General features: G+C 37.5%; 1 protein-coding gene across 1 annotated transcript in view; it reads left to right on the top strand.

Moving 5' to 3' along the window:
- Positions 1-23,235, top strand: part of LOC150075308 (uncharacterized) — a 142,935-nt gene that overhangs the window by 20,309 nt on the left and 99,391 nt on the right. Inside the window, exons 3-4 of the mRNA XM_090388440.1 lie at positions 7,092-7,268; positions 11,540-11,743. Of these exons, the coding sequence (XP_090244566.1) occupies positions 7,092-7,268; positions 11,540-11,743 (381 nt within the window). The remainder of the gene's footprint in view (positions 1-7,091; positions 7,269-11,539; positions 11,744-23,235) is intronic.

Genomic DNA, 23,235 nt, shown 5'->3' with positions numbered 1-23,235 from the left:
AGTTTAGTACCACTCAAATGGTATGTTATTTTGGGATTGCTACTACCCAAATGTAGTGCCTTTCATTTATCACTGTTAAACTTCAATGGTCATTTTAGCATTAGTAGAGGCATACGATGCAAGAAAGCAAGCTTACACAGCATCAGACAAAAAAAAAAACCCTTACCATTTCACCCCTCCATTCGTTGCAGATACCCGTCCAGCTAAGTCTTACATTTATTTAGACTATCAACTTCCACAACAAAAGATGGAAGGCTGTTCCACTAATCAACTGCCTGCTGGCTGAAGGCAAATTTCCGCACATCTGTTCTACAACTGTCTTTCCTCAATTTGAATCTATCCCCCCTCAAATTCTTAATCTGAGCAAGAGGAAGAATCCCATCAGCATTCAGCTTGCTCATCCCATTCAAGGCCTTATACACCGCAATTAGATCAACTCACAGGTGCCCATTGTCCAGGTGCTGCACTTTGCAGAACTTAAGCCTTTCTTGATAAGAGCACCCCTTTGTTCCCCTCACCAATCTTGTTACCCTTTGTACTTGTTCTAGCAACTCTACATCCTTCCTAAAATGAGGCCTCCAGACCTGTACACAATACTCTAGGTGTGGCCTGACCATTGCTTTGTATAACGGGATAATCACCTCCCTGTTCCTGCTAGCAAAATTCCTATATATCATCGACAAGACTCCATGACCTGCCCTGGCAGCCCATCTGCACTGCTGAGCAAACTTCATATTTGACTGCACGATTACCCCCAGGTCTTTTTCAGTTTCCACTTCCCTGAGTGTAGTACCACACAGTTGGTACATTTCTCTTGGGTTATTGCTACCCATATGCACTACTTTACATTTGTCAATGTTAAACTTCAGTTGCCACTTCTCAGCCCATTTGCCCAACTTATCTAGATCCAGTTGGAGTAGCATACTGTCTTTACTGTCATTAACAACCCTGCCAATCTTTGTATCATCTGCAAACTTGGACATTAAACCCGATATACCTTCATAAATATCATTGATAATTATACAAAACAACAATGGGCCCTACACCAAACCCTGGGGAACTCCCCTAATAACATTTGACCACGAAGAGCAGTGTCCATTGATTACCACTCTGTCTTCTCCAACTCAACCATCCCTTTATCCATTGCAGCAACTTTCCCTTAATGCCATACCTCTCCAATTTGTACAGCAGTCTTCCATGTGCAACAGTATCAAAAGCTTTCCTGAAATCCAAGTATATGATATCAAAATTATTTTTGGCATTCAGTTCCTTTGTGACCACATCATACACTGGTGTGCAAAATTTAAGGACCAGTCAAGTTTTCACCTGTAGCTTCTCATAGGAGGGGCCTGGATATGGGAAAAGCATACCAAAGGAACCTCATGAGGTACAGAAATGATGAAGGGGAAACAACAACGGAAACAAAATGGTACAGAGGGACTTTATTCAAAAATGGCAACATAGTACTGGATGCCATGATACAGATGCATCACTGCCAAAGATTAAACAAAGGGAAGAGGTGGTCCTCGGTAGGAGATATGGCCACCCCTAATGTCGATGCAGGCTTTGCACCGCCTGTCCATACTTAGAACAATGTTGTTAAGTTCTTGCAGTATCATCGTCCATTCCTCTGTCAGCGCCATCTTCACCTGGTGAACATTTTCTGGTGGGTGTGGACATGCTGATGGGCATCTCCCCAGAATGTCACATATGTATTCGATGGGATTTAGATCGGTGGAACAGGCAGGCCAATCCATACGAACAATGTCCTCACTTTCCAAAAGCATATCAATAGCTGCAGTTTGATGGGGTGTGACGTTATCATCCATAAACATGAACTCGGGGGCCAATGGCACCTCAGAACAGACACACGTGGCGAAGGATTACCTCAGTACAGTAGCATGCACCGGTTACAGTACCGCCTTTCAGTATCTGGAGTTGTGTATGTCCATCCAAGATAAAGCCTCCCCAGGCGAGAACACCTCGATCGCCATATCGATCCCTTTCGGTGATATTTGCGGGGCGATATTATTTTCTCTGGAACACAGGTTAAACTAACAGGTCTATAGTTACTTGTGTCACCTTTTGAAACTCTTTGTGAATTGGTGATACATTTGCACACCTCCAGTCAAAGGAAGCTCTCATAATTATGGCTAAATGTTTGCTTACTTCCCTTGCTGCTGCCTTTATTATAACTGGATAGATCCCGTCCACGCAGGTGCCTTTTTTTTTTTTTTTTTTTTTTATTTAACTTCAACAATTTCTCCTCCACTTTGCTCTCAGTTATTACAAAATCACTTAGCTCCCTTTTAGAGTTTGATAAACTTCTGGCACTCCCCTCATTAAATAACTCATATGTGAATGTAGATGCAAAATACTCATTCAGTTTATCAGCTACCTTAGCATGATCATCAATAGTCAACCCATCTATATTAAGTGGTACAATCTGATTCATCCCTTTCCTTCTAGAGTTTACATAAGTAAAGAACTCTTTGCTGTTTTTCTTTGCATCCTTTGCCAAAGATTTCTCGTAATCTGCCGTCACCCACCTAACCTCCTTTGTGACTTGATTACAAAATAGCTTATATCTGCCATAGGCTTCTGTGTCACCTGATACTTTATATGCATCCCATACATTTTCTTTTCTGCCACAAGCCTCATTAATTCATCTGAAATTCATTTATGCCTAAACCTTGAACAGTATTTCTTAGTTGGAATGAAAAGCCTAGTAGCCTCCAAAATTGTTCCCTGAAGGCTTCCTGTTTAAAATTCAACGTTGGCAACACCATCAGTTGATTCCACTGTACAGAATTTATAAACTGTCTGAGACCCCTGTAGTCACCTTTAGGAAAGAACAAGCCCTTCCCTTTAGCCTTGATGGTAGTTACATCTTTAAGTAATTCCCACATCAGTACATTGTGATCACTGTCACCCAGTGGTTCCTTTATCTGCAAATTCTTAATGCATGAATAATCACTGCTGATAATCAGGTCAAAAGTATTACTCCCTCTGGTTGCCTTTTGAACATGCTCTCGGTCCTAATTTATGAGTCTTTTAAAACTCCAATTCTTTGGACCCCATCATAAGCATTTTTTATATAAAAAAAAAAGGTGCTTAAGTGCTCTGATTCTATAAAAGTATTGTGGAGTCTATCAAAGAAGTCGTGAGATAGGAGTAATAATATAAAGTTTTTTTAGGTCAAAAATTGTACGTCAGAAAACACTTTTGACCTACAGTTTCCAAAGAATCAGTGATTCATAATAAAAGAAGTGAATCACTATGGACTGAGGAGGAACAATCGTTTCCTCTGATTATCCCTGTTTTCTAGTCTGCTTACTGAGCAGACATGAGTATACATGTATCCCTCCCCTCCAGTGTAAATTAATTGGAGTGCTTTATCCACAAAATTGCTATCACATATAATTAGATCAAATATAAATATCATATAATTAGTCTTAAGAAAACTAAGACATTATAGAAGCCAATTCAGAAGAACAGCACCCATGGAAGTATCTGTAAAAAAGGAATGCAGCAGAAACAGTATGTCTATGAGACAGCGAGTGGAGAGACTCTGTTAGAGATGAGTCATTAATTAACCTAACTGCCCTCTTCTGAATGGATTCTAGAAGCCTGAGAGAGGTTTTGGGGGCACCGCCACAGATGTGGGAACAATATTCATGATAAAGTGGATTTGCTATTTGTACCAAGTGAACAGCTCTCTGGAAGAAAAGTAATGCCAAGAGCGAAAGAGAAAACCAAGTTTTTTGCAGAGGAAGCAATATTTGTAATGTGCTTGTGCCAAGAGAGATTAGAAGTCAGGGTAATCCCAAAAAGTTGCCTCCCTAGCCAGGGTGTACAGGAGCAGCAGCAGTGCGTAGCACACGCCTCTTGATTAGACTGGGGTTCGAGCCCGTGATCCACCAAATACGGAGGTTGCGGAAAGGTCAGGGAATGACCACCGCATATCCCCAGAGCAATATGGCCTTAGTTGCTAATGCTCTTAAAAATCCAAAATAACAAAATAACAATAATCCCCAAAAGAGATATATCAACTTACCTAGGAATCGGAGTGTCACCAAAGATAAGCATAGGAGCAGAAGAATCCTTTTTGCGAGATATAAGACAAGACTGAGTTTTAGAAAGATTGAAATCAACTAAGTTGTCTTTGCCCCACTGGAGATCGGCATTTAAGGAATTGGTAGTGGATATTCGAGAAGTTGAAGCTGATTGAACAGGGCAAGGTTTCTCAAAATGGAAAGTGGAATGCAATGTGCTATCATTGGCAAAACTATGGATAGGATTTCCAGTCAATAGATGAAAGTCATTAATATACGTGGGGGAAAGAACTGAACCTTGGGGGACACCAGCATTAGTGGAGAAGTTAGAAGACAGAGAGCCATCTACCACCAACCTATTTAGTTAAAAAAAAGTACAATTTATTTGACAATGAAATTTTACTGATTAATTGATACTGCTATACTTGCTATCTAGTTTTCTGTTAAACCTTGCGCTGTCTAGTTCGGGGTACACGTTGTATTGTATAACAATGGCGGCAATCCCACCATTGTTATATGATAAGTTACAAACGGTAAATCTATGGACACAAGGTATTAATTACTTTCAAAATTGCACTATTTAAATTCAAAATAAACCACAGAGCATGACTAGGTCTATAAGCTACTTATAGAAAATAATTTAATCTAACAATAAAGTCAATAAACCAGCTAAATATAATTAAAAACTTAGTGTTTGCGAGAGCTGCAAAACTTGTCCAACACGTGAATCAGATACCCTTACCAGTGATAAGTAATAACCTACAAAATCTCTCTCTAAGTTCAAATTAAACTAAAGTATTTTTACTAGAAATATAAAGCAACTCTAGAAAATAAATTAATATGCCAATTTAAATCAATAAAAAAGCAAAAAATTTAGAAAACTTCTCTATTAGCTGGAGCCGTAAAAACTTTGCCTGTTCAAGATGGATATTCTCTATAAACTGTAGTTAATTGACTGAATTTTTTCTAGTAAAAAAAAAAAAGTAAAGTGCAGCCATTATCAACCCACTGCAGGATGGAAGCCTCCTCAACAATTCATGTTGAGGGAAATGGACCATAATCTGCCACGCTGGTCCAGTGCGGGTTGGCAGATCGACCGTATTCAGCAGTCAGGGGCTTGAACTCCGGTCTACTCAAAGAGCGTGTGCTACTGCACTCCCGCTCCTGCCCACTCGGCTACGGATACGCCTTTTCTAGTAACCTCAGAAAAAATAAGATAAAATGTAGAACTTCTCATGAAGATGTATAGAATAACAGCAAAACTGACCATCTGTTTATGTTTTGAGCCAGAAACCTTTTTAATATCTTGAAATAGGACAAAAATCTAAGATTGTATTACTCTGGATTTGAGAACAGATACAACCAATATATACACCATTTGAGTGGAACCTATTGTTCAGTCAAGAATCCTGATATAGATTGATGATCAGAATAAAATCAAATAAAAAATTACTATCTTCAATTTTTTGATATACAGAGTATCCATAAAATCCTATTCCTATTTTAAAATTTATTATGTCACAAACAAAAGTTGTAGAGCAATGCGATCTTATGCAAATTATTATGAAACTGCAAAAAAAAAAAAAAAAAATTTTACAAAGTATTATAAAATTCAAAACTTTTTCTCTTTATGGGATATAATGCATAAAAAGGGTGATGTCACAAGAGAGGGTTGAATATGTCGTGGTTTGTGGAGTAAAAATCTAATTACCACGCAACAAAACTATCGCCAACAATATGGAAAGGATCCTTCCTCCAAACCAAGTATCAGGAGGTGGGTTTAGAATTTTCAAGCAACAGGAAGTGATTGACCTGCCTCAGTGGACATCCATACTTGTCTCAAGAAACCATTGAAAATGTCCGAGCAGCATTCCAGTGCAGTCCTCAAAGTTGATTTATTATGCTTTACACGAAGGGCAGTTACCAAAATCAAGTTTTGCATAAGCAATTACATCTTTATGCATAATGGTGCAAATTGTTCAAGCTTTACAGCAAAATGACCTTCCTCAGTGCTATTCATTTTCTTGTTCCATGCTGGCTTCAATTGATAAAGACAATGAATACCTAAAATAAGGTGCTTTTCTATGATAAAGCCATTTTCCACGTATCTGGACATGTGAATCACTACAACATTCGAATATGTTGTTCCGAAAACATGCATGACATTTGTGATAGCCCCAAGTTAAACATTTGGTGTGGGCTCATGCACGATATGTTCATAGGTCCATTTTTCTCTTTTGAGAAGAGCATCACAGGATACATTTATCTCAACATTTTTCAACAGGATAGTGCACCTCCACACTGGAGTGCAAATGTTCATCATTTTCTGGATGAAACATTTCCTTGTAGATGGATGGGCCATGATGGACCAAACACCTGCCCTCCACACTCCTGTGACATCTCACCCTTAGACTTCTTATGGTGGTGTACTCCTGGATTTTGTGTACAGAATTGCTTTGGTAGAGATAAACAATAGCTACTTTTTTAGGCAGTAGGTCAAACTAAAAATAAAATAAAATGTAGAACTTCACATGATGATGGATAGAAAAACAGCAAAACTGACCATCTGTTTTTATGTTTTGAATCAAAAACCTTTTTAACTACAGTTTTTTGATTTTTCATGTACAACCATGTATCTGCAAAAAAAAAAAAAAAAAAAGTGAAGACAGTTAGTCAGACAAATTATTGTTGATCTTAATGCAACATCAGCTTTAAGGCAGTTCATAACATCCTTATAGCTGATCTGATTTCCAACTTTGAGATGGAAGAGAAGAGATTTTGTCACAGCTAAACACTACTAATTCTTGTACAAATTTGCTTTCAATTTCAGCTCTAAAAGGATTTGCCTGATTTAAAGTATCCAGCTTACTGTTAATTTATATTTATTTAATTTACTTTTCATTATACACCCTTCTAATTAAATGTTGATCAAAGGTGGGTCTTTAGAAAAGTTGAAATAATTAAAGATTTAAATAAATAATATGGATTTATTGTATTCTGGTTGTCTCTGTATGTGTATTTATTCTGTATTTTCAGCATGAACAGGATGACCTCAGACAAGCATATCTGCAGCAGCAATTTAATAGGTATGGAGATATTCACTTGAATGATCAAGATGTACCCATTAATCGTAATGGCACACTGTTTGATACCCCTGATTTCTGCCTTCAGGATGTAGTTAACAATTCATTTTGTGGTTCAGTAGATCAGCAGGTGAGCATCAATTGATATTACTTGTAGAATAATTACTGCATATTCAAATCTCTGACACCCCCCACCCCCAATTGGGGATAAATCTTGTGTGGATTTGTTGTTTTGTCACATGTAAAAAAAAAAAATTACCGAAACAGGATTGCTAGTAAGTTTTTTTTATTTTTTTTTTAAGAGAATTGGATATAACTTTCCCTGCTCTTGGTTCTGTCTTGTTTGTTTGTTTGTTTGTTATTTTGTTTTTAGGAGCATTAGCAACTAAGGTCATATTGCTCCGGGGATATCCTGTGGTCATTCCCTGACCTTTCCATATCCTCTGTATTTGGTGGTCGCAGGCTCGAGCCCCGGTCTAATCAAGAAACGTGTGCTATGCACTGCTGCTCCTGCCCATCGGGCTACAGAGGCGCCGGTTCTGTCTTGGTAACTGGATTAATTTAAGATCTACATGTGGATTATCATATTGTTAGCCAAATCCTCTATCCATCTGTTTACATAAATTAGAGATTTAACCTCTCGTGTTTCTGCTTTATACCATTTGGAAAATCTTTATTATTGTGCCATATTATGTTTCCTGTGGATTTGGAGGTTCTTGATTATTAACAGCAACAGTATTTCTTTTGAAGGTTAAAAATTAACCGAGCACTGTTTATAAGCCTCTAATTGGATTTTAATAGCATTTATTATATATTATTAACAAAGACAAAAAATGTCTGCACTTTCTGTTCTGTTGCTGATTTGGCAAATACATATTTATAAAAATAATTCTGTTAGATCATTAGTAGAATTGGTACTTTGCTACGGATGGAAGGCGTGGACACTGAAAGAGGGTGACAAAAAGAAGCTTAGAGCCCTAGAGATGGATTATCTTCGTTGAAGTGTTAGAGTTAACAAGCTTGAGAGGGTTGCAAACAAGAAAATTAGAAGGTGTTTGCATGCAGATGAAGATATTATATAGCGAATTGTGAAGGCTAAGATGGTTTGGACATCTTCTACACATGATTGAAGAGAGAGATGGCCTAAAATTTTATGAGTGGATATCACAAGAGAAGAGAAAACGAGGATGCCCTAGAACAGCGTTTCTCAGACTGTGTTCCGCGAAAAATCATAATTAATAATTAAAAAAAAATAATAATAAATAAATTTTGCATATAAATTGTGTGGTTTTTTTATGTTATGGTATTATGGTGAAATGAGTTCCCCTTCACTGAAATAGTCAGTCATATAAGAAGTGTAGATAAATTTTTAGAATCTTCTCTTCATCCCTATTACTTATTACAATGATGAAGGAAAAGCAATCAACGGAAAGTGCGAGCGGTGGCAGTGCTAGGAAACGAAGCAAAATGAAAATAATTAAGAAGTAAGAAGCAGGACAAAGTTTCTCATCTATTGCATGGGAATCGGGTCGCGCTGCTTGAACAGTGAATGCTGTTTCAAAGGACAGTGTGCATATAAAAGAATGTGTTAAAGAATCAACGCATTTAAGATCAACTGTGATCACGAAACAGCATTCAGGTGCTGTATAGAAGATGGAAAAAATTATTAATAATATGGATGGAAAATCAGATTCAGAAGCGAGTGCCCCTGAGTCTAATGACCATTGACGCAAAAGCAAGAAGTATTTATGAAGATATTAAGGATAAGTATGGCGAACCCCAACCCAAGTTCATGGCAGGCAAGGGGTGGTTTAATAGGTTCAAACATCACGCTGGTTTCCACAACGTTAAAGAATGCAGTGAAGTCAGCAGTGCCGATTCTGCAGCAGCAGAGAAATTTTGTGATGTGGTCAAATAAACCCCTTCTAAATTTCCAGAGCCCTCAACCTCTGCAGCTGCATTCTTATCAGACGGAGACATTGATTCTGGCAAAAATGCTCCAAGGGTAAACTTGCTGACACTATGCCTGTCTTCCCCCCCCTTTAAAATTTTATAATACAGTGGATTCCGGTTATTTGGGCCACCGGTTAATCGGAGCAGCCGTTTATTTGGGGCAAATCTTAAAAAACAGAAACCGATCGAGAAAATAGCCAGGGTTTACTTCGCTTAATTGGGACAGCATGCCGTTTAATCGGGGCAGGAGACCGCAGCACTGGAGATTACCCTACGATGGTCTCTGACGGTACCACGTGGTTCGGTCGAAATTCTGGTGGTCACAACCATAAAACAATAAAAACAATTAGCAGTCACCTGTTTATTCGGGCTTTTCTGTTAGTGAAATCTATCATAAACGTACAGTAAACTCTATCTTACTGAATTTGCGATAATACCGACAGCTGGAATTCTGTGGGTTATTATGGTGAAACGTGTTTACACTTCCATGAAATCTTAAATCATCATATAAAAAAATTAATTTTCGGATCTTCTCTTAACTCCTATTTTTAAAGCTTTGTAACTCATTACTCGGTTCTCACTTGCGTGTATTGTGTTACTTGCAATTTGTGTATGCTGTGTTCTTTGTTATTGATTGCTTATCTTTTTACTGTTTTAAATTTTAACGTCTCCCCGCCCACAAATGTCAGTGAACAGAAATGTCAACTGGTTCGTATGTACGTACAGTACGTATTAATTATTCCAATTTTCACGTATCATTTAATTTTTTAATTGGTAAGGTAATAAAGGGTAAATTTGTGCTTAACATATCTTTGCTTTTATAGCCTGTGGATAATATTCCTCCTATTTTCGCTAATTAGAATCGCTGTTTAATAGAATTAAAATTCAATTCACAAATGTGATCACAATGACCGGCGCTTACTGCACATCGTATAGTGAAGGGTACTTTACTATGTTGAGCTCGTGGTAACGTGATTTGATTGTACAGTGAACCAATTGTAAAAAAAGGGGGGGGGGTTACATTGTATTTTTAACTATTTTAACTATTTATGTGAAACTTCGGATAATTGGGGCAGCCGCTTAATTGGGCCAAAATGCACTAGTCCCGATGTGTCCCAAATAACCTGAATGGACTGTACTTGTAATTGCACACTTTTGTAATTTTCCCTACTCATGAGATGTAAATAAAATTATTTATTCAATTTTTTTTTTATGTTCATCGAACATTTCTTTTTTGCTTCAATAAAATTCAGTGTGCATAGTTGTGAGTGCTGCTTAAACATTTAGGGAAATTCCTACTTACGTAAAATATGACTTATGCAGGTTTCCGCAGAACGCAACCCTTACGTAAGTTGGGGAGTGTCTGTACTAGACTTATTTTCTTTGATGGCATGACGAACAGAAACATTCTTTATTCAGTGATTTGCAAACCACTTGATTAATGGCTTTTTCCAGCAGGATGAAGCAACATGCCAATCATCAAATGTAAGTGCTATGGAAATAGAAATCTTCTTTGGAGACAGTAATCTCCAAAGGCCTGTAGCTGCCCAAGTCTGATTTAGATCAGCCAGATTTTTGATGTAGGGCCTGTTTTAGGAAAGGTACTTGTAGCCGAGTGGTCAGGAGTGAGAGTGCGGTAGAGCACGCTCTTTGAGTGGACCGGAGTTCAAGCCTGTGACTGCTAAATACGATTAACATTTGTATTGATTGATTTATTGTAAACTCCACTGACCTGGTAGTCATGCCAGAATATGAACAAGAACACTTACATTTACTCAGAATGAATCTCTCACTTTATATGAATTGAAGGCAAATATTCTACAGATTTTCAGCCATTAAAAGAGCACACTTGCATTTGCTAATATGAACATTGAAAAAAATTTTGCTTGTTTGTTGAAGGAAACCACTTCTAATGTGTGATGTAAATCAGCACCAAGTTAAGTACCAGGGGTATGTTTCAACCAAATTTTATAGAAATATGTTCATAAATAAGTGATATTTGCAGAACTCTGGGAACTCTATCAAGAAATCTAGAAGAAATCATCCTACAGAAATATCATAGGTAAAAGCATCTAATTTCATGACACAAATTATTGGAAGTTCCTATTTCAAACTATGATAATAGTTTGTAAAACTATAAACTATATGAATATTGGAAATAGTTTCCAAAAATGTTGGTGGGGGGAGACAAATCAGTTTGCAACTGCATTTATTTTAATGTTTGGTTCTATTATTTAAGTTTGATGCTATAGCCTTTCTTTTCCAGTATGATTCCAAGTGCTCCTGTAAAATAACATTGTGCATGTAAAGCATAAGCGCAATATGTTTTAGGGCCTTTATTTTATAGATTAATATTAAAACTTTGACTCTCTTTTCCGATTTTAATGTATCTTTCAGTTAATTTTCATAATCCCTGTTTTTCTTCTCTTTCATGTTTGTATGATTCAGGCTGTATACCAGGACTTTGGAAAACAGCTGACTGAAGCACTGAACATGGTTTCTACTGCAACTTCTCAGACTCCATTTTCATCATCCAGTTCTCTGCAACAACAACAGCAGCAGCAGTCAGTTTCACAAGCATTGCAGGTTCACGATGGGACACTTTCTAATAATTTTCCTCAGGCACCCGTGAATGACACAAGGAGGCACTTGGTAAGTCACGTCGAACATAAATTCTGCAATCTGTACAGTTAAACCTCATTAATACAAAATACAAAAGTTAACGTCTTATATAGCAACATTTGCATCAATAGCATAGTTATTTGCAGCAATATATATATATATATATATATATTTTTTTTTTTTTTTTGCAATGATTAGTATAAAACTAAAGGACATCTGGCAATTACTTGTGAATTTCCAAGGATTCTGTGTTATCTGCACCAAAAGTGTACTGATCTTGTGGAGAAAGTATGTTATGGCTCCTTTGACCATCACTGCAGATGAGCCTGAAGCCCTTTGGGCATGCTGAGATAAATCAGAGAAATTTAGATCAAAAACAAATTTAGATCAATTTAGAAGCAAAAAGAATTTTAATTTACAAACATATGTGATAGGGCACCTTTTTGGGTATCTTTGATAGACTCAATCCTCCTGGGCATACTTTCTGTACATGTTGGCTGGAATTCACTTCCATTCCCTTTTGTGTTTTCCACAAAAAGTGTCTGCTCTGAAGAGTTGCAGTTATGCACACAGAAAGGTTACTGATGTGGCATCCACCTACCATACCATGTTGAAAACTTCAAGTTCTGATCCACAATTTACAAGATCCACAAGATTTATTTTGGCAGAGTATACAGTATTCCTAGAAGTGTGTTGATGGGGGGAGAAGAGTATCCAAATACTTTTGGTCATATAATGTAAGCCATATCTGCAGCAAGAATGTCATTGAAAAATGGCAATAGCTAGCTTCCTTGAAGCTTAATACTATTTTCTTTTTCTGGTTGGAGCCACATCTGTACTTGCTTCATATGTAAGCAAGTACAAGCCTCATTCAGTTTCAGCTTTAATCCTTTCAAGAGTGAGCTTGCTGAATGTGTATGACTTTGAGACAGTGAATTTTTTGCTAGGAATTGTCTGCGTGTAAATTTTTTTTCAAAATCATGTCAGAATTGAAAAGAAAAAAATAATAATAATTTGCATAAAACAGTTGTAAATAAAGTCACATTTTTTCACTGTCATAATATCATTCTACATTTATTTATTTATCACTTATTCAATTTCAACGTCTGGATTTGGATAACTAAGACTAACAGTTGATTTCTTCTGATTTTCAAGCTGCCAACTAATTTTGTCTACAATTAGTTGGAAACACAGATAGCATCATACTGGATTTTGTAGATGGTCCTCTTATGTTAGTGGATACATTATTTGAAACAATCTTCAAAATATTTATGTCTACATTGCACTCATCTGGGCCTGCACATAAAAAAAAAAAAAAAAATGTAAATGTACTGCCAAAGAGTTAAATTAGGGAAAAAAACCTTTCACACAGAATTGTATTCTTCATAATATAATTGTACACAGTAACTGTAATATAATATGATCAATTTTGGTAGTTGGTCAAGTCAGGTGGCACCAGATTACTAATGGCTGCCATTTGTGTATTTCAGTATTTCCTTATTCTGTTTATAGTAACAAAATATTTTTAAATCTTTGAAGCATGTGTGAGTGTGTTCTAATGATGTTTTCCAAAATGCGGTATGCTTATCCCCAGGGGTATAGGAAAGAGTTGTAAAGGGTACACAGCAGAATTTTTTATTTTATTTTATCATAGTTTTTTAGTTGGAGAAAACAATTCAATAAATTTAGTACAGTGGGGTCTGTTTATAGGAATTACTGGTTAACTGAATCAGCCGCTTTATTGAATAAAATCTTGAAAATTCAAACCCTTTATACATTGCAATGTGTAAAGAATTACAATTTCACTTTATTAAATCATAAAAAATGATAGAGCTATCTAGTCCGTGATTTTTCGGGTTTTATCCCCCCCCCCAATATAATTTGGTTGGACTACACTCTTGAGTGATCCAGTGTGTGTGTGTTGTAACCCAAGCAATGTTTTACCTGACATCTGTGGGAAGTAATCGCTTGATGATTATGCGGTTTGTTTACTACTTGTTGTCTCCCATTTATGCGAATGAACTCTACTGTGTTGTATGTATGAACAGTAACTGGGTTAATTTAGAATGCCAGTGACAGTAGTCTTTTCAAAAAGAATGCTATGTTAAATTTTGACCAGTCCTTTATTATTTAGTGATTGTTGCAAATTGTCATGTAAAACTTTAAAAAAAGTGCCTGGTATATAACAATTTAAATTTCATTTAAATTTATACATTTTAATACCAGTTTTAATTCAATACCAAAATAGGAAGTATTAAGAATGTGGTTTCTTCACTAGCTAATATATGTACTTTAATTTCAGACTGGTATAAACAGGGTCGTGCGGTAGATTTTCTCAGTATGATGCAAGTCTTCGAAATGCCGCCCCTATTTTGATTTCCCGTATTTTGATTTCACTGCTTATGCCGTCCCCTTACGGTGCCGCCTGATGCGGCCGCCTCTCTGTATCATAGCACGACACGGCCCTGGGTACAAATCCACCTTATATATATCTGAGCTGTCCTGTCAGAATATTTGTTGATTTTTATTATTCAGTTTTTTAAATTATTATTTCTATATATAGTATATATGTATAACTTTTATTGTAATTAAAAAATGAATAACGTGTATTCTGCTGTACTTGCTCTAGTCCAGATAAAATAGTACAGAGGATCCTCAATATACGTTTTGCATACACATCGTTGATTAATTAGGGAAGGTAAACTCTATATACACTGTGCTGCCACTTTATTAGGTACACCCCAGTTGTGCACACAAATGGTTTGTCCCACGTTGCAAGTCACATGATCACAGTTGTGGATATAAATGCAGCTGGAAAAACCTTTCTAGTATCAGTTAAGTGTACAAACCATAGCAAGAATGTGGAAAAGGAGTGATCTAATGGATTTTGAACGTGACATGGTAGTAGGTGCAAGATGTGCTGGACAGACTATCTCTGAAACGTCAGTTCTCCTGAACTTTTCATTCTCCACAGTTTCAAGGGTGTATCAAGAATGGTGCAACGAACAGAAAACATCCTCTCAACTGCACTCCTGTGGAAGAAAATCGCTTGTTGATGAGAGAGGTCAGAGGAGGATGGCTAGAATTGTGCAAGCAAACAGACGGGTCACAATGTCGCACATCACGTCAGAATACAACCTTGGTGCGCAGAACGAAATATCGCAACGGACCACTAGTCGCACTTTGTCGCAAATGGGTTACAACAGCCACATCACATACCTTTGTTATCAATGAAGAACAAGAGAGCACGCCTCCTGTGGGTACAGCAACACTAGCACTGGACTATCGAGGATTGGAAAACAGTTGCTTGGTCTGACAAGTCGAAGTTCCTGGTGCATCATGTTGATGGAGGGCTCAGAATTTGGCGAAAACAACATGAATCCATGGACCCGTCATGTCTGACAACTACTGTGCAAGGAGGTGGGGGGCAGTGTTATGGTGTGGGGAATGTTTTCTTGGCACACGTTGGGTCCATTGATACCCATAGATTCATATCTGAATGCCACATCGTACTTAAACATCGTTGCTGACCAAGTGCATCCATTCATGTTGACAGTTTATCCTCAGAGATGGTTACTTCCAGCAGGATAATGCGGCGGTGCACAAAGCCCGAATCACTATGGAATGGTTCTAAGAACATGACTGACTTTTGTTTGCTTCAGTGGCCCGTTCAGTCTGCGGATCTCAATCCTATTGGACATCTTTGGGATGAGCTTTAAAGGGCTGTTCGCTGCAGGCTTACTACACCTCCGTCGAATCTCAAGGAACTGCGTGACACACTCGTGTCTGCATGGTACTCCATTCCTGCACAGTGTTTTCAGCATCTTGTTCAATCCATGCCTAGATGAATTGAGGTTGATTTGAAGGCTAAAGGAGGCTCAACATGCTACTAGGTAGGTGTACCTAAAAAAATGGCAGCACAGTGTACATCGTATATGTTCTCACTTATGTTGTTTAAACAGGAACATTCATGTATATTTCCCTCGAATCTTCTCTTTCTCCTTCTGTATTTAAATTCATAATTACATACTGTATGACGATAGTGAAATTATAGTAGTCTTATAATACCGTGACAAACTGACTAATACCAATAAATTTATTGCAGATTTATACAAGGTGAGTACCGTTTTTTAGGCATTTGACATTCAATTTTTTTACATACTGTATATAAAATGTAAAAATATCTACAGTATGTATCAAAACATAAGTACAGTAATAAGTATGTATTAAATATTTAATACAATAAATAAATTTTACAAAACTGTATAGCCATTACTGTATACTATACACACTGTAAATAATAAATAAATAGTAAATTCTAGAAAATGAACAATAGAACTTTCTAGAACAATGTGCAGTAGGTCCATGACATCACACGGCCCTGCTTGTGTACCCACAATGTCCAATTCCATGTTGTTTTCGTGAGTAAAGAGGCACTATGAATATATATCCAAAAATATTTCACTAATCCTTTATCATGAGTGGAAAATATTCAAGAAAGTTGCCTAGTGCAGTGAAAAGGCGACATAATGTGACTTTGTTAAAATAGAGGTGATTAAGCAATGTAGAAGTGGTGAAAGACATTGTGTATGATTATCAAAAATGCAAGGGAAATAGTGAGCAAAGCACAGTATATAACCCAACATTCTACAATTAAAATTACCAGGTGGAGGAGTAGCATTATGGAAAAAATGGAGAAGTTGCTTTCAACATGGCTTGAAGATTTGCACAAGCAAAATACTCCAGTAAGTTTTGTTCTTATTCGGGAGAAGGCCCTCAGCCTTTATTGTTTTGTTAAAAGTGAGGGCGAGTGTTTAGCTTCAGCAAGTGAAACTTTTAGTGCAAGTCGTGGCTAATTTCATAGGTTTCAATCCCGTTATGGATTTAAAAATGAGACTACAAGGTTAGGCAGCAAGTTCAGACACCGAAAGGCATCTGCATTTGCACAGACTTTGTCTAGGATTGTAGAGGAAGGTTACGACTCTAGACAGGTTTTTAATGTGGATGAAACTGGTCTCTGCTGGAAGAGAATGCCATCCAAAATGTGCATTTCAATCCATGAAAAAAGTGCTGCAGGGTTTAAGGCCTCCAAAGACCACTTTACATTTTTTGCTTGGGGGGGAATGCAAATGGAAGAAAGAAGCTTAAGCCACTACTCTTGTATCACAATGAGAACCCTAGGGCCATAAAAATTGTGAAATCTTGCCTCCGTGTGACCTGGAAATCCCAGCAACAGGCTTGGATTACAAGGCATATCTTACACGACTGGTTTGTAGATAATCTTGTTCCTGAACTTAAACTTTACTGCCAACACGAAAATTTGTTGTTTAAGATTCTTGTGTTGTTGGATAATGCCCCAGCCATGACATCGACTTTGAAGCTTTGTGTCCAAACATCAAAGTTGTGTTTCTGCCACCACAAACTACTTCACTCATTCAGCCTATGGACCAAGGTATCAAGCAAATTTTAAAGCTTACTTTTTAAGAAGAAGGTTTAGAAAGCTAATCCATGATACTGTGGTGAAGGCAAACCAACTGTTCAGAAGTTTTGGAAGAGCTTTAACATCAAGGATGCAGTGTACATTATTGGTGAGGCATGGAATGAAATGACAGTTAGGTGTATGAACAGTGTTTGAAAGAACATTTATCCTGAAGCTCTGCATGACTTCACTGGTTTTGAAACTTCTAAAGAAGCTCATGGGGATCTGGTTATCTTTGGCAAGCAAATATTTCATAATGTCGAGTTAGGAGGAAGAGGATGTTAAAGAGCTGCTTGAGTCACACTCACTAGCAGCCCTTAACTAATGAAGAATTGGCTGAACTGAATAGGCAGGCATTTGATGAAGACACACCCAACTGAAAAAAAAAAAAAAAAAACAGCTTAACAACAAAGAATCTTAGACGTGTTTTTAACCTTGCTGATGAATTGCTGATGAACCTTGCTGATAACAGGCATTCTGCAGAATTGTGATCACCTGCCTGATTGTTCTGCTAAGGTAACAAGACTCATAAACGATAGTTTGTCTTGCTATTGTGAGATTTATGATGCAAAGATTCATGGTGGCAAGCAGATGAAGTTAGACTCCTTCTTCTAGAAAAAAATCAGAGAACCTCAAAACTAGTCACAGAAGCAGCAGAAACTTCAGCTACTGTTGCAGCAACTTCAAGTGCTGAGAGGAGCAATTGTGATAGGAAGAATAATAAAAAATTTAGATTTTTGTGTTTTATTAATAATTTAATAATGCATTTTCTAATTATTATTTAGCAATTACAATAAATTATACTGTATTACAGTTTAGTGTATAATAAAATAATAAGTATTGCCTATACACTGCCTATAATTTGAATGTTTTAGTTGGTCTGGAACTCCCACATAATACATTAGTTCAATGGGAAATCAATGTCCGATATATGTCGTTTCATTATAAGTCGTGCTTTTTTAGGAACATAACTACAATGCATATCGAAGACCCCCTGTATTATTAAAACTACTCCCAAATTATCTTTGCCCGAGAAGGGATATGCTGGTAAGACTAAAGTCTCAAAAGGGGTTCACAATTATTGTAAGTTCGAGAAACAGTGATTTGCCTAATCACTAAATCAGTCATTCATAATGAAAGTGAGTTTTCTGTATATCAGATATCATAATAAAATGCTAATATTAAAATTTAAAATATATTTGTATGTGTGCAAAACTGTTTGTTGAAGTTTTGGTGTGCAGTATCGGCCCTTCCCTTGGAGGATGCCTAGATACAAAAAAAAAAGAGAGATAATGGACAAAATTTGACCAAAACTCCAAGAAACAACATTAAGTATTCCCTGTCTGGGTTATTTTATATATCCCAAAATGAACCCAAAGAATAAATCCAATAATATTATTGCTCACTTCCAGAAAATAACAAGTTCTAAAATTAAGAATTTTTATCACTTAACACTGAACCTTTACATGGATATCTAAAACTATTCTCGAGGTAATCTCGATAATGTAAAACTGTAAGACAGTTTTACGTTATTTCACTATATTCCGACCAGGTGAATATATAAATCCAACTATTGAATACTTACAATTAGTCACAGACTTGCTACCTACTGCAAATATCATAGTGTGCTGATGTTAACTGCAGGTCAGCCTTATGGCATAGCCGTACGGAAGACAGAGCAGGCACACACACACGACTGCCAGATACTTTCAGACTATATAGCTACCTCACCCTTTCAAGTGCTAAACCAACCAAATAACCTCCCAACTTTTAGCGTACTGTGTGGGAGACATTGATGTTACTCTTGCCACCAATTCAATAGCTTATAAAATTACAGACTGGTGTGTCCAGCCAGCCTGGACCACATCAGATCATAGAGCTATTTCCTTCAAACTAAACAGGCAATTACAAACAACCAAACAACCTATAAAAAGGCAAACTGGCAGATTTTCGCAGAACATATAGCAACTGAGCTGCAAAAACAGGAAACTGAGTGGTCTAGATCAGGCAACTGTAGCCTGGACATGCAAGCACTGACTATAAACATTTTAACAAAACAACAAACCTGTCTATCCCACGGAAAAAACCGAGGAAGAAGGCAGTTCCCTGGTAGTGCCCCGAACTGACTATACTCAGGAGAAAGTTACCCCGGGCAAGGAGACATTTTCAAAGAGCAGTACGTCTTGACCACAAAATGAGCTGGATGCACTGAGACATTCTTATAGAACTCTCAGGAATCGGTATAAAGCCCTCATAAGAGACAAGAAAATGGAATACTGGAGGCACTTGGTGGGAAATACTGGAAACAATATAACCCTTAGGGAGTTGTCTACAGAATAGTGACCAACAAGCTGCCAAGAGGATGTCTTAACTACTGTCAAACCAGATGGAACCCCAACCCTGTGTTGGGTGGATTCTGTAAATAACATCCTAGACAGTATTATTCAGGCTGAAACTGGGAATCATTCCCCAACCCAGCTAGACATTATAAAAGAAAACACTGAATATCACAATGCCAATATCGAACTTCTGTTTACTATACAAGACTTAGACATATCACTATCTAAAATCAAAAACAATAAATGCCCAGGTTTTGATCTCTTAGCAGTTGAGATTATCAAAACATTAGTGAAAATAGCACTATACAATGACTATATGACAGAAGGTATATTCCCAAAATTATGGAAAAAAACAGTGTTAAGATTAATTCTCAAAAACCCTGAGAAACCACCTACTGATCCCAAATCATACAGACCAATAGCCCTACTCCCTGCACTATGGAAAATATACGAAAGACTAATATATAGCAGATTAGCTCAATACTACACAGAAGCAGGTTTACATTCCAACAATCAGTATGGTTTTAAGCAGGACAGCTCTACGGAGAATGCCATGCACCACCTACTGACAACAGTTAAAAACTCAGAGGAGAAATATATGCTGGCAATCTCTATTGACTTTGCCAGGGCATTTGACTCACTCTGGTTGCCTAGTGTCCTTAGGAGACTCTGCCAGGCAAATGCCCCACAAAACCTCTATAAGGTAATAAGCAGCTATCTTACAGACAGAAGTGTCTCAGTAGAGGAATTGACCCACCCTGTGAATAAAGGCTGCCCGCAGGGTTCAATCCTTGGCAATTTCTTCTGGAATATTGTTCTGGATGAATTTCTGGGCCCCGTGGAGAGCTTGGCCTTTGCAGATGACACAATTTTCCTTGTAAAAGGTAATACAAGAGTGGTTGTAGAACAGAGATCAAATGCCGCCCTCTTGCAGCTGCCGGGAGTGGGCATAAATGCACCTGCTCAAAATATCGCCGGAAAAAACCAAACAAATACTTCTAAAAGGCAATTTGGACATTACAAGATGCCCACAAATCAAAATTAACACTTCTATAAAAATGGTAACAGAACTAAAATATCTTGGAGTGGTCTGTGATTCAAAATTAACTTTTTACCCCCACTTTGACCTACTTGGCGAAGAAAGTGAGGAATTATACAGGTATGATTGCCAGGATCAGTTGAGCAAACTGGGGGCTCAAAAGAAAGACCCTGGCAATCATATACCGTGCAATGTTCCTACCTGTTTTCATCTATGGAGCCGGTGTGTGGTTCACCCGCTCAGCCATAGTAAGAAATAGGAATAGATTAGAATCAATACAAAGGACAATACTTCTCACTATTACCAGAGCATGTCGCACAGTAAGCACACCTGCGCTACATTTGTTGGCTGGAGCTCTCCCATTTTACCTGGAGGTAGCCAAAAGAGGCTCGTATTATAGACTTAAAAGGGCATACCCACAGAATTTCTGGGGGATAGCCCTTGATACAGCCAACGTAAGAAAGAAAGAAAAAGAATAGCCACAAAGCTTCACGAGCTATGGCAAATAAAGTGGGAGCAGGAAACTAGAGGTCTGGTTGCCAAAAGGTTTCTGACACATGTGGCAATGGTTAGCCCAAAGCCACCTAAGTGGTATGCCCCTGGACTTTTCTGCAACATTTATACTGACAGGTCATGGCCCCCTAAAAGCAAAACTAACCTCCTTACTGCTGACTGATGATCCAAACTGCACCTGTGGGGAGAATAAAGACTGGGCACACATTCTATATGAATGTATAATTTATGACATCCCCAGAACACAGCTACTCACCTGTTTATCATAGAAGAGGAAAACTAGTATTTGAAATGCACAGAACTATCCAAAGAATGGCAATTCAGCCCCCCCCAGCAGTTAAACAATAATCAATAGTTAAAATTGCCCACGTCACCCACCACGCCCAGACGATGACTTAAAAACTGTCAAGATAGCAGTAGTCTGCACTCTGACAGAAACCTGACATGACAAAACTGGATTGACCTGGGAACCCCCAGGACTACCCTGCCATGTGTAGGAACCTGGGGCCCCCACACCAAATAATTACTTATTTAGGGGAGAGAGATGTAGGGGCAGCCAGGGAAGCAGATTAGCTGAAAAATATCAGTAAGCCCGTAGCAAGGGGATGAAATTTTGAATGAATGAGAATGAACAGGCTGGGCACTGAGTGAAAGAGTAAATTAGGAATTATGGAAAAAGGGAATAAAAGTCAGTTTTGGCGAAAAAAGGAGTGACCCAGCATGAGGGAAAGAGAGTGAATGAGCTTTATGGTGAATGTGAATGAGTGGAAGAGCAAATGTTATTGGCAGAAAAAATATAAAGTTAAAAATAACTTATGTTACTTTATATATACTATCACTGCATTCTCCCCTGGCCTGCAAATAACTTGCGGCTAGACTTGCACCACAGCTGAAGAATAACAGTAAGTTGAAGTGCCCAGGGAGTGCAGTGCAGAAAGCAAGAGTCGAACAAATGAAATGAATGCCAGAAGGATGAATGAGTGTAACTGTATGAGAAAAAGAACACAAACCATAAATGTTAGTTAAGTTTCAACCCTAGTTTGAATCATTTTTATTCTTACTTATTTAAATATTATGCATTAGTATTAAATTTACATTACACACCATTGCATCACCCTCTCCCCCAGTGTGTGAGAAAAAAGATGAATGAGGGAGTGGGTGGGGAAATATATATATAATAGTATTAAGAAAATAAGAAAGAGTAGGGGGTGAAGCATAATTGTAGCAAAAAGGAAGATAACATCAGACACTGAAATTGTTAAAAACACTGCAATGTAGTCTTATTTGGGTTGCTTTTTCATATCTTATTTTAATTTTTGGCCAACTATCTGTCTCTTTTTCATATCTTACTTGGTCACTTCGTCCTACCGTATATTGCTACATTTCTTATCCATTTCGTCAAATTCATGTCTCGTGTATACCGTAGATTCAATAGAATTAAACAAAATATCTTCTTCATACCATAAAATAAATACAGGTCGACCATCACTAATCCGGCTACCCATAATCCGGTTCCACTGCTAATTCGGACATAATTTCCGCGAACGTAATTTCAAATTTCCCGGGTCTGTGCCCCGACCTGCTGCTACTGATTTGGTGGCATTGGTTGCAGCATCAGCTGTTGGCGCAAACTCATCAGTGCAAAAACACTGGCAAGCCATTCCCACTTGTTTTTTTGCATTTATTATTATCATCTGCTCACATTTAGCCCCAGCCATGGTTCCAATGCATAAAGGAAGTGCCTCTCGTGGTGGAAAGTGCAAACACCATACGTTGTCCATAATAGATAAAGTTGAACTTCTGAAAAAACTCGACAGCGGTGTGTATGTGAGAAGTTTAACTCTGCTTAATTGTGAATTCCAGCAGTTTCTCTCAGTTCCTCTTATTTTAGTAATTTTCTTTTAGCCATTCCTTTTTAGATTTTTTTTTTTTTTACAACACACAAAAGCGTCACATGTGGCCGACACGGCTTCTTAAGAAATAAAGTAACCAACATGTGTGACCACGTTGGCCACATATATGTGACATAAAAAATACTTTTTTTTATATATATTTCAAGCAAAAAAACGACAACACTTACATTACAATATTTATTTTAGAATTACTAATCAAATTATTTGCTAAATATTTTTTGGCCCCTGGGGAATTTTTT

Source organism: Mastigoproctus giganteus, chromosome 14, assembly GCF_048544385.1.
Source record: "Mastigoproctus giganteus isolate SK-2022 chromosome 14, ASM4854438v1, whole genome shotgun sequence".
In the NCBI taxonomy this organism is placed as follows: Eukaryota; Metazoa; Arthropoda; class Arachnida; order Uropygi; family Thelyphonidae; genus Mastigoproctus; species Mastigoproctus giganteus.
The sequence above is the reverse complement of the archived record's forward strand: the minus strand, read 5'-3'. Positions and strand labels throughout refer to the sequence as shown.